Here is a 17,391-nt window from a genome sequence, read left to right on the forward strand (position 1 = left end):
TACTGTTGGGGGTTGGGGGAGGATGCTTTAACTGTTGACAGAGAAAGTCTGTACATTGTTTATACATAATAATAATCTGTGTAACAATTCTACCATCTTTCTTTCTCTCTCTCTCTTTCTCACCCGCTTGCTTGCTTTGCTTGCTGCCCATCACTCACCTTTCGTCGCTAGTATTTAGTAGGTTGAAAACAGAGGTTACAAAGTCCGTAGGTAATGATAGCATGATAAGCGGTGTAGCGATAAACGCGGCGTACGATACAGAGTCACACGTTCCACAGAGACTATGACTGAGGCAATAACAGTGAACAGTATCGGATCATGTCATCAACAAAATAATAGATGCCTTGGGTATGTCGCTACAAAGATACCAATTGGTGAGTCCAACGACAAAAAGCTTAAACGTCAAAATACACGGTTATTATCAATTCTATAAGCATTACGACGTGGCTGATATACGAAAATGACGTACAAGCATAATGAAATGATGTCATTCATTTCCAGCCATTCATTTGCTCATCTCCACAAGCACGCGCTTTTATTTACACACAGGCGCACGTACACAAACGCACGGACACACACACCCAGACACTGACGCACGCACGCACGCATGCAGATAAATTCATGCGCGCACACACACACACAAGCCCACACACGCGCTGGTAATGCAGAAAGGGAAAGTGAGAGTAGCAAATTAAAACTCATTTGCATCTTGACATAAAACAACAGCGAAGGCATAACATGCTGCAAACAAGAATATTTTGGCATTAATGGCGCCAACAACACAGTAGGGCATCATACAGAAAAAGTGTGAGGGGTTGTTTTAACTAAATGAAGTTTGGAAAGGACTGGTCTGGAAAGCAGAGGTGCAAAAAAAGCGGAGAAAGCAGAAATTGTAAGTAGAAAAAGAAAACAAATTGAAAGTAAGGAAAACAGAAATAGTACATAGATATAGCAGGTATCGTAAGCAAAGAAAACAGATAACGTAAGAAAAGAAAGCAAAAACAAAAAAAAAAAAATAAAATAACACCCCCCTCAAAAAAAAAAAGAAAAAGACAAGAAAACCAACACAATAACGAACCCCCCAAAAAAAAAAAAAAAAAAAAACAAAAACAAAACAAAACAAAAACAACAAAAACAAAACAAAAACAAAGAACAAACAAACAAAAAACAAAAGTAAAAACTACAACGATGAAATAAGAACGATACAGGCGTGTGAAATATAAACGCCGCTTGAACAACTTGCATGAAATCATTTCAGAAACTGTTTCCAGAACAATCATACCTTCAGCATAACCTAAATCTCTGTGCTTATTACTAGTGAGCTAACATAATTATCAATAGTAACATCAGGACATACGCACACACGCACACACTTGTGCGCGACCTTCCATGACTCCTACCTAACATTTTAAAAGTTATAATATACAAGCCAAGTAATTTTTTCATTTTGAACGAATATGAACGCCTCGAAGCTTTCTGACAGCGAGTGTTGAGAGGGGTGATGCCTGCGAATAGGAGGCTGCACAGTAGGTTTAGTGAAGACCTAGACGTGCTTTAGCAACAAATACGGACCACAGTTTAAATATTTTCATCTTCAGGACATCGGCAGCTCGTGAACGATGGGGAAAGAGAGAACAAAGAGCAATAACTCTTCGGAATAAGTGGGTAAATGCTGAGAAACAAAGAAAGTGGGGAAAAAATAAAGAGAGATAAAATAAACACATGTCTAAGATGAGGGTTTCTTTTCACAGCGATGTTCAGCAAGGTGAATGTTCTGGGGATGCAGTTTCCCCACCTCACACCCTTACGACGCTATCCGCGCGCATGCGCGAGTAGAAATCTCGAAGCCGGAATTCAGAATGTTTGTGGAACTTTCTGCTGGACCTCAGCCGAGACTGAACAGAGAGCTCTTCCGACAGAGAGACGAAAAATAATTTTTATAAAGAAGACAGGACGAGTCACTCGACGGATTGACAACAACTCGAGAAACCTTCTCGGTAGGCACAAACTGTATCATGACGTCAGGCGGAAGGATATCAGCGATAAGCGATTAGATAAACGGGGTTGTGAAATGATTGAGGGTGTGCAGACATATGTAGGACAGTGTCATTAATAATACACACGACAGTAATGTATTCTGGGGTGGGGAGGTGAATAGCTTGGTTACGATAAGTTTACTGGCTGTAACAGTAACGGGTGGATGTATAGGGTAAGGTGAAGGGTAGTGATAGCATCTGAGTGGGGTTGTTTTAAAAGAAGAGAATACAACCACAGATTTTCTGCAGGTATCGAAAAAAAGTTGAAAATCGAAAATCAGTTATACACAAAAAGACCAAAAAGGAAAGTAGAAGATCGGTAGCATTAAAGAAAACACGAGTTTTGCAAACAGAATGCGTTTCAGTCGCCAGTTAATTCTCTGATTCAGATCGGCAGAACAGATCATTTACAGATCAGCGAGGAAAGGATGAAGGATCTTTTTTTACGAGGATAGTTGCAACCAGTAAAGAATGAGATTTAAAGAATTACAATACAGATCCGCTCTGGATTAGTATGTACACATCGGGTCATAGGCCACGCACGCGAAACAAGCAGACTCTGCGACGAAGGCTGGTCGCAGTGTGCCTGTCACGTGATTCATGACGTAGAGGGGGAAAATAAGAGTACACAGCAAGTGAGCACTGCCCACGTGGGCCCCGGTTGTGCTGATAATTCAACGATGCGAGTGATGAAAAAGCCGACTGTCTGGCGGTTCGTGACCTGTGACATATATCTTTATCCAGAGCAGACGAAAACACTAAGCTTTGTAAGACAATTTTGAAAAAAAAGTAAACAAACAAACAAAACTAATGCGACACTCGATTTGAGATCACAGCAGTACTCGTACAATGCGTCTACATATTCTTGATGTGTCTGGTATCAAAGCATAAACCATTGTATGGCCACTGGACAAATACAATACAGACCAAGCCGATGTTTTAAATTAAACATTTTCAGTCACACGACTGATACATTGCATGAGCCATTGCGACTGTGAGCATGTCTCCAGAAAATCATCTTAATTTGAAGTTTTCTGAAAAAAACAATTAAGCAGAAAAGAAGCGAAATTTGCCTTGACTATTTCATGTCTGCTTCGAACATGCCCACACGCACACACACATACACAAAAGAAAGCAAAACAAACAAAGAAAGTTATGAAACTGATAGAAATGAACGTTGCTTGTCCTCATCAACCTGGACAACCAAACACAAAAGCTGTCGGATGGTTGAAATAAAATGTGATTATGAAACAGCAAGAAGAAAACTTACACCCTGCAAAATAAGTTTGAAAGGTGAAAGGTCACAGTGCTGTAATGAATGAAATTAAATAGAGACTACAAGATTCATACTTGGCAACATTTTTTCCCATTTTTGAATAGAAATTAAGCATAACTTACTCTTCTTTGAGGATAGCTGAAACATTTCCACATTTTAGGGTGGATCCACCCTGCAGAGGTTTGTGTGTACCGAGACAGAATGTAAGCGAGACATGTCTGGAGGTTTTTGAGTTTTCATCGATTCGTTATCACCCTTTGTCGACGTCAGGTGAGAAGGATTTTTTTATGCTATTATTTTTTAGTAGTATTTCAAGGGCCGTAATTATAAAGTAAGAAGTAAGATTACCTCAGGGTTCAGGTGGAGCGGAAACGTTGCAGAATGTTGTAACTGGAAACAAGCACAGACCTAGGTTAGTCAGGTGAAATGTCGGTCCCAATCTATCACTGCAGAAGGCCGCTTTCACTGACAGGTATTTGAAACCAAAGCCAGGTAAGAATGTATCTCTATTCATAACTACGACTCCTGGTCTATTTTTAGCACGCACACCTGTAGTATGTTTAAGTTATAATGCAGGTGCTAGAATCGGGTAGGTGCCAGAACGTGGACATTCGTTTATTTAGCACATAGCATGCGACTTTTTTTTGAAACCCTTCAAGATCAACCGCAACAATCACAGGAACAATGACAGCAACAATAAAGCGTGTGACAAATAACATCAAAAGTAACTTAACGCTTTGTTAACGCTGTCTCGTGTTTTGACAACATCCCAGGGTTTCAAGACACATTACAATCTCATGATCATGACAGAAATTGATACACAGAACTGAGGGAGGTGGGGGTGAGGGTTGCTGTGGGGGTGGTGAGAGTGAAGGAAAGCTTAAATAACACCAACTGCAAGTAAATAATGTTTGATAACGTGAATTTTCTGGAAAAAAGAGAAAGAGCGCGCAACTGGTAAGGAGGTAACAGTTTCTACGCCAGGTCAGCGGCTTTTTTTTTTCTGCCGCCTTGAACGTAGAAGATCAAAACACTACAACACAAGGCGACAACTGAAAGGAACTTAAGATAACAACTGCAGACATGCAAATCCAGTCTCTGACCAATGCCTGAAAGTGTCCCAACAATGAAGTGTCTTCGACTAAAAGCAATGAAAAATGACACAAAAATTTTTACCAGGAAAGGGAAAGGGGAAAATATTGATGTATAATCAAAAGAATAAATAGCAACATGACCATTTTGTCTTTTTTATTTCCGTTTTCGAGAAGACAACTAGCCACACTCTAGCACGGGTTGCGCCGTCGTTCATTATGTCATCATGTGTCATCACCCAGAAGCTGGTCACGTCATCGTTCACAACAGTCAGCCAATGCGGATCCTCAGCGGTGATAACTTGCCCTCGTTTTTCGATTGGTCAGAAGGTCAAAGGATCAAAACAAAGAGAGAGAGAGAGTGGAAACAAATAGCAGACGCGCAGTATTCTTGACGTCATCAACTGTCCTTGATTGAAGAACGACTTGACATCGTGAAGTTTTCCGGGCAGCAGAAGGGTTTGTTTTATTTTGTTCACGGGTCAGCAGACCATCTGCAACAACAACAAAATGCACAAAAAATGAGACCATGTATTTTAAAATAATTCATATATTTAATACAACTGTAATCTGTTCTTCCTCTCATCAAAGATACTAAATACTACAAGATGGATCATCCGGAAATTTCAGCTTTGACAGGTGAAGATTGGTTGTCCTGGGTTCAGCTCTCGACTCTGCCACATATGTTTACAGAGCTGGCTGCCTTGCCGTGATATAACCTTAGTTGATGGCGGCTAAAACGAAGTGTCCAAATTATTTAATCTCATGTAGTGTCACTAACTGTGCAAAGTCCTATCATAAAGTGTCTAGATTTTCACAGAATGAAACAAGATTAGCCCCTGATTATTTTCACAATACTTTTTTTATAGAATTAATTATTGCTGATGATGAACAACGTCGTCTACTACTTTGTCAAAAAGTCATCATACATTGATAATTTTAGTCGGTCGATCCATTTCCTGGTAGATAAGGACTAATTTTGTCGTATCAGTATCATGGAATTTAATATTTTAGTATTTAGTATTTTTTCTCTTATCCTCTCCCTAAACAAAAAAGTTAAAATTACATAGAGTTTGCAGAGAAAATCATTATGCATGCATACACCCATAAATTCATCTAAGATTCTCTTTATCCATCTATATTTGTCATTATATTATAGTTACAAAACGTATTCAAAAGACGGAGCTAGTGTGATGTCCTCAATGTACATGACGTCCTTGCTAATGTAGAAGAGGCCAAACTGCGGTCAACCAAAAGCGAAGAGTTAACATTTGTGAGAGGCTGCAGTAATAAAATAAAGGCTCCCTCAAAGAAGGCAGCAGACATCGAGGATGCAAGAACTAAATCTCGCTTCTTGTGTGCGAAGATTCAGACTTTTTGCATGTAAATGCAGCTGCAGCCCTCCTGCATCAGAAAAGTCACGTGACATCTCGTAAAGCTCTTAGCACAGATGCGTGCTCTTAAAAGATTCCCCGCCGTTAACCCCCATGAAAATATAGCGTATCCATGGGAGCTTGCCCGTGGGCAACGATTATGCAGACAACGTACAGCACGATTCATAGCTCATTGTTACAGAGGATTTCTGTGAGGATGTCTTTTATAGTCAGAGAATTATTTCATATCATCTCGGCTTTTTTGAAGGTTAAGAGGACTGAACGCGAGAAACGTGGCACAGGATGCGGAATGTCAATAGTTGAAGAAGATTGACGGCAAAGTACGTACCCTAGTTTGGCATGACAGCAGAAAAACGTGACATGAACATTGCAGATGACTAGGCGCAAGAAAGGTGGATTTAAAAAAAAGCCCATCAGTAAGTAACACCACCACTAGAACAACAGCCATGGAACTTGAAATAATTAAGCACAGTCTCTATCTCGAAATAGTCGAGAGCTCTTTTAGTTATCTGTTTAGGAAGAGTTTCAAAAAAAATGAAAACAAATCCCCAATTAAGCTTCCTTTTAAAACAGTGCTCCGAGATTGGTGCGCGCGCATTCTCAGTCCTTGACCTCGTGTGACTTCAGTCTGACGAAATCGCCGTCAACACGTATGCTTCTTTGACGTCACTGCGACGCTTATTTTGGTCTAGATGACGCAGAAGAGTGACTTCGCTGTCACATCAAACTTGAAGCCGCGCCCACTACAGTCCTCTACAAGCCTGTCATCGTCGATGAGTTGCTTTTGATGACAGATTGAGAGAAAGGGAGCGGAGAGAAGAGAGAGAAAGAGAACTTTTATTAAAAAACATTCAGCTCTCTGTTGCCTGGTTTTCACGCCATAACAGTAACCATTAGTTGTCTGGAGCAGTTTTTACACCCAGAAAATTTGACAGCTGCTCGAGGGCAATATGACGTTTTTATGAGACACATTTAAAGTTTATTTCAAGCATTTTTCTAGGGGCATGTATTTCCATTTTAGTGACGGAGACCACTTCATAGCAGGTAGTATTTAGTATTTTTTCATCTTGCAACTCGTTGAGAATGCTTAAAAAATAAACTGAAGAGTTATTGGTTTGTTTTAGCACTATTTCCAAGTAAATACATTAAAGTTTCAAAACTTGACAGGTCCTTGGAAGAAGATGTTAGGAGTAAGAAAATAATTATCTAAGTCCTATATAACAGTTCTTGAGTGCTGTCTATCACCTTCTTCTCACCAGGAACTTTTGGACAAAATACCTAAAATTTAAGACTTATAAAGGAATGGGTCTTGTTGAATAGCCGAACCCAAATGTTTAAAAACAGTATTTTTTCATTTCTGGGAGATTCGTGGTGGGCTGTGTGATGTTGGGTTAGTAATATGCATGGATACTTGCTGACATTTACAAAGGATCATTTGTAGGGGATCAGAGGAATCGCCATTAATTTGTTCTACAAATCGTCGGTGATTTGCAGGGAAAATAACAAGTCATTTATATGGAGAACGGCTTGCTCACTTGTAGATAAAATGGTTGATCAAATGATGGGGAAAATCGGGAATTCGTTGGGGAAATACCTGGAATTTGTTGTGGGAATTAATATGACGTTTGTTGGTGTTTCTGGAACTGTCGTGGAGTTCATGGTGCTTTTTTAGGGGTAATTGCTGGAATCTTGTCAGGGAGCGGAGTTTTGGTGGTAATGTGTTAAAGGAATCACTGGTAATTGTCAGGGAAATCACTATTGGGGAGAGGTGGTGATTGCTAGTTATCAGGGGAATCGCTCCCAGTAATCTCTTTTACACGAGTAGTCCTTCTGATCTGATACACCTTGTAGACTTCAAAGATCGATTTAGTCAGAGTTTAGAGTTATCGCGCCATGCCATGTAGACAGAAACGTTGCCAAACGCTTCAGAAGATAAACAAATTAAGTGCTCGTGGCCCAACAAGTCACAAAGAAATTCTTGCGAAAACGTAAACGTTCACGCGGCAGGAAAGTGGAAGCGCTATCAGAATGTCGACACCACGTAAAGTTCACGTAAAAAGATATTTTATTTCCCCACACTTTAGGGGCAATGAGACTGAGGATTCAACAAATGGGTATTATAGAAAAAACGACAGCCCCCCCCCCAAAAAAAAAAAAAAAAAAAAAAAAAAAAAAAAAAAAAAGAGAACATGTTAAACGGCTGAAATGATAGAAGAATCATATACATTCACCCTAGAAGGCGAGTAAAAGGCTAACTGGAACGAGATGCTCTCAAAGTTTACTAGAATCTTCTAAACTTCCAGTGCGCTTACGCATCTCTGATGTTTGCTGGAAGGAGGTTAACAGTTTGTTTTACGATGAGACAATACAGGAAATGATGATCCTAGCTGTGAACTCAGGATGTCAATACGCTCGTCATACAAATGAAGCAGTCGAGGGATGTTTGTTCTTACCACCGGTACCCTCCCACCAAACCCCTAACACCCTTACTCCTTTACCTCCATCTCACCTTCCAGCCTGCTTCATCAGTTACTTTCACGGATGCGCATCCTAATGTTCGCTTTACATGGGAGACAGGAAGCGGCAGGAGACTACAGGAAGCCGTTAAGAAAGAAGCACTGATTTGAACGATAATAATTCTGTGTAAAGCCGGCAACATAACCTCCTGTAAGCCCCCCTTTTCTCCCCTACCATCCCCACCCACCACGTGGTGCGTCTGCAAAGTTAGGAGCGAACCCATTTGTGGTTTGCAATAGGCTGAATGTGATGAGGTCCTTTTTATACTTTCCAACGGGAATGAGAGACAAGTGTGCCAGAGCGTTTGGGAGGCGGAAGTTGTAAAAGAAAAAACCAACAACAACAAATAAACAGAGAGAGAGAGAGGAACAAAACCATTAAGGAGTGGAGCGAGAAGATCGACCTAACAGAGATGTCAGAGTTTCGACAAACCTCCAAATCTTGTCAGACTATCATATATAAAATGAAACATATATATTTTTTTCTGTGTTGAGCTAGCAAGAGAGAAAATAAAGTTAAAAATTTCAAATCATTGCCTCAGTTAATTCTTAATAATAATAATAACAACAATAAACAATAATAAACAATAATAATCCTGTAAGGAAGTATGATGGTGAGTATGTTATATCGTGACAAAACCTTCAGCAGGTGACAAATAAAATCTGAGTTCAAACGAAAGAAACAAACCTGAGTTCAGCTGAAGATGAGGGAGTCTGTGAGCAGAGTGAGGAAGTACTCTTGGTCAATGAGCTCGCACCTGGTGCCCGTGTAACCGATAGGACACCTGCAACAGAAAACAGACTTGCGTGGGAGACGTCCCATAGCAACGGTTGTCATGTCTGACCATCATGTTGCTATCTACTAATTACACCCGCATTAATGAACCTTTCGTGGGGAACAAAGAGAAGCAACTCTGTATGTGGGGTTGTAGGGGTTGGGGGAGGAGAACAGAGAACTACGAGACAGTAGTCGCAGTTTTCTTTAAGATGAGGGATGCGACGAGTGATGATAATAGTTGATGTCGGCTGAAACGTACGCAAAATACATATATGACCATATGATGCAATGTTTTTCCGACAATACAGCCTATGTGAACTCTTTGATAGACATTATATATTACATTAGGAATGCTTAAATAGAAATTAAATCTTATTCTTTTCCACATTCTTTTCTCTGTCTTTCCATGTTTTACTCTAGCTTGCCGGCGATCGCACCGCTGATGCTCTAATAGTCACAGTGCCACTTATAAAATTCCTTCTCTTGTTTTCCCGCCCACAATTAAGCGCTCGCAGACAGAGAAGAAGATTACAGACAACTCCACCACCCACTCCACAAACAGTCATTATTCCGTGTGGGCTGCTGTTGTTCATCTGTCGCTCTCACGTGCACTCGCACGCACAAAAGGACGATTGGAGCAGACAGGACAATAAATTAAGGAGAGAAAAAAACTAATTAAGCCGTTATCAATGGATGGTTCATTAACCGCCCTATTTGTTGGTCAGAATAACTAGGTAGCACAGATGAAAATGAATATAGACAAATGTAAGGATGTGTGAGGTGTTGGTTGGTGTAGGATCTTCCGAATGAGGGTCCTTGTGGGATTTTGTGTTAACATTGTAGTTTTGTGAACGCAGTTTGATACACCTTTCCCAGCATTCTCTTTGGAACGCAAAACACAATTTATAGGCCGTCTCTGTAATACACACATATATATTAAATATTCACGTTTAGTTTAAAGAAAAGTATAAAGATGCAAAATTGTTGCATAGTAACATAGAACAAAATTAGGGCTATAATTTTTATTTTGGATTTTAAAAAAACACCATACACCTACAAAATTTAGTCTGACTTCAGAAAAACTAATGAACAGTTGAAGTTCGTTTGTTTCGTCGGCTTTTTATGTGTTTTTTCTCTACTTTAGGTATGGCCAGTCTAGCCTGTCAGGACTCATTCCCTCCCCTTCTTTCATTCAGAAAGGTTTTCGCCAGAAACAAATATATAAATAATCTGGAAAAATTCCCGATGCAGATAACAGTAGTGATTGTATAACAGCTGTATAGGAGAGGTTGTGGCATTCACGAGGTAACAAAATAAACAAGGAGACAAAAAAATGAATGCCTGTCCGATCCATTTAGATAAACTGCGGAGAAAGCGGTCTCCGGAGGTTCGAAACCTACTGAGGATAAACACTGGACAGCAAGCCCGTTGGTGTGATCTGGTCGTCTAAGCCAAACAAAATGGATTCAGTGGATACCCGTGTTGCTAAGTCAATAATTCAATAGCAAGACAATCGTGTTTTTGTTCCCGAGTGGTCAAGATGGCGGCGAAGGTGATCACACCGCTTGTCGCAACGGCGCATTTATTTTGTTTTGCTCTGTTTACGTGACAGCGGCAACAGAAGCAGCCTTTGTCAACAAGCTGGAGAAGTAATGCAATACATCTGCTGTGCAAACACCTACCTTCATTTTCCCCCGCATCCTTCCGAGGAAATCATTACTGACAAGCGAACCCCATCCGTTCCGGCTGATGTCTGTTGGTAGCACCAGGCCAGGCTTGTAACACCAATGAATTGGGATCAGGTGCGGGACACAACCCCACCCCACCACTACCCACACCACCAAACCCCGCGCACGAATAGTACACACACAATCTGACACGCACGCAAACATGTCTACTTCCTACATTATTCTTATAAGGGACAGTCAATAGGGCAGTTTTTTTTTTAAAACTAATTAACAAGAGTTACCCAGCGCCGCCATCATCAGGCAGATACTCTACACGGTTAGACATTGTCGCAGTTAATGATGTATTTAACTTCTGTTAATTACTAAAGTTTTGATACATGCATGTCTGCAAGAGAAGAATTGTTTTTCGCTTTAGAAGTTTCTGTCTTTTGTCCTTTTCCGCTGTTTGTCTACCTGCCTCCTTACCTGTGGTCTCAACCATATAGGGATAACACTCAAATAACAGTATGATCATGGATGTGTATAGGTGGACTGCTGTCTGTCTGCCAAGACCAACGTAGCCTTCTTGCAAAGTTCTCCGCTGTTAGTCTCGGCGAGCCTAAACAATGAATGGACTAAACCGGAAGCTTTGTACACAACTGTCTCGTTTTAGCAGTTAACTGGAAAAATCTTCTGCCAGCAGCCCAGTTATACAAGTTCATGGTATAATGAGAAACGAGACCGCTGTGATTTTCAGAAGCCGTTGGTGTTTTGCGATTGTCTGTCTTTATTATGTTATCACGTGTCAAATAACCCAGCTGAAAAAAAATAAAGCAAGGTCTCCAGAACTCGGGGGAAATGTAAAAATGCATAACACGTGAGTTTGTGTAGTACAAGGAATCATTCAGTTTCTTGTCCCTCAAGCAGGGCAAGTTACTCCTAACCACCCATAACAGTAATCAACGTATCTACAGGATGGGCTCAGTTCAGGAAGGAGCACGCGATATAAATAGTCATTGCCGCTTTTCTTTTTGAAGCAGGAGCAACAAAGAAACCATCTTTAAGAGAATCTAGAAAATGTGGCCAGCCTATGTAAACACGCCCAGCCTTTGATTTAAAAAGTAGAGATAGTATTTAACGTCTTTTGAAGTCTAGTGAATATCGCAAGCCTTTGATGAATTAACTTCCGTCCCATCTACTTCTTCCCCACCCCACCCCGCACCGTTTCAAGTTTTCAAAACAAATCTTTCCATCTGTTGCCGAGCAAAGACGGTTAATTTTAATAAAAAATTTATAAGTTACTGCAGGGATGCACATTATGTAAGGTTAGTTTAGAGAGTCAGGCTATTAAGGCAATGTTCCTATGCAAGGGGAAAAGACAGAAAAGAAAAATTTCTGATAAAACAGCTCGTTCTGGATAAAACAGAAGATGGCGCTGAGAATGGAGATGGCGAATAACTAAGACAGGAGTTGAGCGTGGGTAGCATCCCCATGATTTTTTTTTCGCTTCCATACTTCCCATTGTACACCCCTTCAACTTCGGTCTCTACCACACACCCTCCTCCATCCAGGATATTTTTGTCATTTATTTTATGGATGAAAATTCATTTTTGTTGAATGTAACTGGGGAGATAAAAAAAAAAAAAAACATTGGATAAACAAAATACGGGAGAGGTGAAGTTAACTCGTGGTCGTTTCACAATCATAAATATTTAAAGTTTTTCGCAGAAGTGATAGTGTTGGATTCTAATGTTACTGTCGGCAGACACGCAAATTTCCTCAGAAGGATTAATAAGAATATTTGTATTTATGTTGTACTAACTTCAATATCTTAACAACCTGTGATCACGTGTAGACCCTCTTCCGGTAATCGGATGCGAATCAAATCTCTCTGTAGATATACTTCTGTCTTTCTAGGGAGAGGTGGTTAACCCTGATTTTGTCGATACTCATTCTTTTCTCTTCTGTGTCAGTACAGACTTCTTAGACTTTTATTTTTCATTTTTTCCCTTTGTAATATCTACCCGGCAGATAATGATGAACATTTCTTTACTCTTACTGTTATCTCGTTTCCTACACCTTTTAATTCATCTTAGTAACTCATTCCGTCTCACCGAAGTCTTACTGACCTCAATAACCGTCTTTGTTCTAATTTCCCACCTAAGTAGTCACATGACGCTGAACTCCGTCCCTAATTATCTCCTCCTCCACCCCTACCCCTCCACACAACTCATCATCTCAGGGTTAGCGACTGCTCTCAACAACGTGTGCAACACCTGCGCCAACTGTAGACGCGAAGGCCGAGCCACCACCGCCGTCACACCCACCATAGCCACCAATAGCAGCAGCGGCAACAACGACAGCTACAGAGATTGTAACAGCCTGACGTGTTCGCACGGTGCTGCCCGCACATCTTGAAGTGCTCCATTTGGGAGGGAGCAGGGGGGTGAGTGCAGGGGGACACTCGTTTGGCACCTGAGGCGCCTGTCAGGTCTTTACCTTCAGGTGTTGCGCACCTGTCTGTATCCGCGCGTACGCTCGGAAGGTTAGCACACGCGCGCCCGTGCGAGCGAACCGGGTACAACGCGGGGTGGAGAGGTGGGGTTAGTGGTAAGTTCGTGCGGTAAGTCGCGATAATTGTGAGGAAGCAGACTTGGTGAACTGTTGGGAGACATACCACTGGCAGCTAGCCATTACATTAGTGTCCGACATGTAGATTAGTTGTAATAGGGCTGCTGCTGAGGCTGAGCCTGTCATGGGTATGTCTGGTGAAGTTCAGACTGGTTTTCTCGTCTCACGTGCTCGGGTGTGCACTCAAGCGCTTTGTGTGAGTGAGAGAGAGAGAGAGTGTGTGTTTGTGTGCATGCTTGAATGCATTTCTTTAACACGGTTGAAGATTTATCTCTCCTTTACTTGTTCTATCTGTAACACACACATAAACCAATCATCGGTCCACAAGCAACCCATACATGATGAGAAGACAAAACCATGGAGGACAAGAACTCATCTCTTTTTCTCTTTCTCTCTTCCATGCTTCACTATGGCATTAAAATTTAGGCGCTTAGAAAGTTAAAAGCCAAGCAGAAGAAATTCGGCCAAAAAAGACAAGGCTTATTATCTTGAACAGAAAAAAATAAACAGCCCGAATACCCGACTTGTTAGAGGTCTAAAAGTGGCCCAAAAATCACTCATTAGCGAGTCGTCAGGAGGAATAAAAACAAGCTGCAGATAATGGCGGCGGTGTTGCGCATCCCGCCTTGCACTGGCGCTTGGTCCTGCTTTGCTTGCAAATTACCTCCCTTTTTCTGCTATCTGTGATCCACTTCCGTGAACCTTTTTTCTTATTCATCATCTTGTTCTTCTTCATTTCTTCCTGCTTCGCTCTTTAACTTTCTTCTCTTCTATCTCTTCCTTCTCTTTCTTTTTCTCTTTTTCTCCTTTTTTTCTTCTTCCTGTTCGTTTTCTTCTGATTTGGAGTGATCTCCCTTCGCTATGCTAGCTCGATGTGACTGCTGTCTTGTTGTCTCGTCCATGGATGGCTGGTGATCTTTGTTGCACCGTTACCACTATCTTCATCGTTCTTTCAATGACTGCATTGAACACCACTTCGCCCGCAAACGGTCTCTGAAGGGATATTCTTCGTCTTGACCCTCTTGTCTACACTTCCATCACTAAAAATTTCATTTTCCTTCTCCTCGGACTATACACCCCTCCATTTTTTTCTTCTCTCCAAGCCGTGTACTTGAGCGCTACACCTATTGTGGATAATATTCTTTGAGTCTTTATTTTGATATTTGTGTTCTGCTTATTTTGTATTTTGTTTTCTTGTTTGTTTTTGTTTTTGTTTTTTTTGTGTTTGCGAAAGGAACTGAGCTATAAAGCTTCTTCTTCTGTTGTTCTTGCCTGCAACTGTGAAGCACATGAGTGCCATCGCTGATGTACGGTGACATTGTGTGTTGTTTCTACAGAAAAGCCTGCTGGCTGGTAGGTATGATGATGTGGCGATAAAATATCAAACGTACGTTACCGAGACAGAGAATCTCAAATGGCAATGAACGAAAAACGAAGCGTGAAATTTAAGTCACATAAATGTACTTCCATGGCGTTTGCTCCGTTATTTTATTTATTCTTTTTTTTTAATAGAAACGTCGTACACGCGTCAATTCATGTGTGCACAGACAAGACAAACACCATAACATGCACATCTTGATGTACGTGGACATGTGCTGACATCTGTCAAAGATTTCTCAATGCTTTTTCGCTTCTTCATCTACCTAAGACTTTTGAATTCGATTTTGTGTTCGAGTGTTTGCGGTATCATGCAACGAAGAGCAATATTCTTGTACAAGGGTTGCTAGAAATTTCTTCTAAAAGATGTGTACCAAATATAGCACAGAATAATATGTCCAATTCGTCGCTATGGCAATAAAAGACAAAAAAAACAACAACAAAAACAACAAAATATGTTGTTTCAGCATTCTGACATTACTCTTGATTTCCGAGTTGATTTATTTCTGCCACGTGTTTCCAACTTCCGATTCATGTCATGTTCAGGTTGAAACGAAAAAGCTTTCCTGTCTTTACGCATGCGCTCACTCCAAGGTCAAGGCTGACGTAGATGCCAGAGCGAACAAGTTTAATCTAGTGACGTCATCAGCCAAAATGGTCGACATAGATGTTTATTCTAGCAGCAGCAAGCCAAAAACAGCATAAGAGCGAGGAGTATTGAGTGGTCCTACAGAAGGAAGACGAGCAGACTACAATAATTTGACCTTTATTAATAATGTTAGCTCCCTTATCTACCGCGCACCGCTTCCGGTATGAACTTCCTCGCTGAATCCATAACATCTGACGTCTTCACAGCGATTACAACACAGATGCTCTTTTGGTTGTGTCATTACCCAAGCTCCACTTCGATCTTTGTGGCAGGTGTTGCAACTGGCGTGTCCGTGGCTTTGACGTAATTGTAACGTGAAATCTACTTTGTTGCAGATACTACGCAACGTTAGTGGCATGGAGTACGTGAACAGTTGCACAGCACAAACCTGTAGGATGGTTATCACTATTTAACGAGTGAAAAACACGGGGAAAATTCTACACTAAGAACATGCACGCCTGTTGCAGCTCGAATCACGTGACAAATTGTCATCACGGCGCCCGGTAGATAAACATTGCGTCACCATTGTCCAGCCGGTGACTGAAAGCAGTGAGTCAGCGGCAGCGAGTTCCAGAGTCGATAAAAGAGATAAGGCGAGCAATGTTTGACAGTTATTAACCGCCCGCATTCAAAAGTAGCTTGCGATGATCGGAGAAGAAGGAAGAGGATGGGCGACGACAGGTCTCTGACTTCAGACACCCACATGCCAATGGATCAATCAGCAAGTAGTTCGCACAAAGAGCAACTAAACACAGAAAACATTTGCGGAAGAGATGTTTTAAAATGTCTTTCGAGATGATGTGTAAGATGAAGAAGGAAAGAGATGGATTCGTGAAAGGAATAAGTCTACAAGATTGATTTATTAATTCAAGAGCATAGCTCTTGGATGTGAGCATCTGTGAAAGTAACTATACACCATCTTAAAACTGCTGTAAAAATATTTCAGAATAAACAAAATCAATCATATTTGATTTTTATACACACTAACCAAGTACAATACACATAAATATACACACAAAACACAGAACGCACACACACAAGAGAAAGAGAGAGAAAGAGTGGGCGAAAGAATGTAAAGGGACCTTCACGTTAGCATGCCAGGTGAGGAAATTATGCTTTATCGGCGAAATGTAAACACCATGAAAATAACCCTGGAATCATGACTTGCTTTTTACAATATTTACTCAACAGAGTGGAGCTGTCCACCGCTACCTCCCTCTCTCTTCCTATTCTACCCACGACAGCGTCGCTCCCTTTACGGTTGGTACCCACAGACCTGTCACACATCATGCTACCCGACTGTACTCTTTACCCCGCTCTACGGTCAGGACCCACACAATTAAACCAGCACCACACCCAGCTAATTACTAGTCAAAAGGGCGGCCCGTTTCATCAGAATAATGAGCACCCGGTGAGCCGCTGTCACCTCAAAAAAAAAAAAAAAAAAAAAAAAAAAAAGAACCCTCACAAATACCCGAAGTAAGGCGGAAATGGCATCAAATGATAATACCGACACAGTAGAAAATGGATCAGAAGGTCTGAGACACAAGACATGGCGTAATACCGCATTTGACTTGCGGGGAAAAACAAAGAATTAGGACTGGGTGGGGAGTTACTTTCCGAAGGATAGAAACTTATACTTCTCTGACGTCACTTGGGGAATGAACATTGTAATGAGTGAAAGTATGTACATCCATCACCTGAACTGCGCTGCAGAAATGTTTAGAGACCATCTCAGAAGGGTATCTTCGGCAAGGAGGCTGCTGATGGCGGGGTCTCGGGCGTTCACCGAGTGAGGGAAAGTAATAAATCGTGTTGTGCCCTGACTGCGGCAATGGCGCAATGCAGGAAAAGGAATACTAATTAAGCAAAAGATGAACAGTCTCGAATTGTCTTCACATCCGTTTTCGCTGGAAATGAAAAGCTGAGGCAGGCGACGGCTGATAAACAGAACGGCATGTTGATATAATGGAGAG

At 41.2% G+C, this 17,391-nt stretch overlaps 1 protein-coding gene across 1 annotated transcript in view; it reads right to left on the minus strand.

Annotated features, from left to right (window-relative positions):
• Positions 1 to 3,599: 3,599 nt before the first annotated feature.
• Positions 3,600 to 17,391, minus strand: part of LOC112570421 — a 39,218-nt gene continuing 25,426 nt past the window's right edge. The window contains exons 2-3 of the mRNA XM_025248836.1: positions 9,002 to 9,098; positions 3,600 to 4,897 (exon numbers count right to left, since the gene is read on the minus strand). Of these exons, the coding sequence (XP_025104621.1) occupies positions 9,008 to 9,098 (91 nt within the window). The 3' untranslated portion in view covers positions 3,600 to 4,897; positions 9,002 to 9,007. The remainder of the gene's footprint in view (positions 4,898 to 9,001; positions 9,099 to 17,391) is intronic.

The sequence above is a fragment of the Pomacea canaliculata genome, linkage group LG8, assembly GCF_003073045.1.
Source record: "Pomacea canaliculata isolate SZHN2017 linkage group LG8, ASM307304v1, whole genome shotgun sequence".
Lineage (NCBI taxonomy): Eukaryota > Metazoa > Mollusca > Gastropoda > Architaenioglossa > Ampullariidae > Pomacea > Pomacea canaliculata.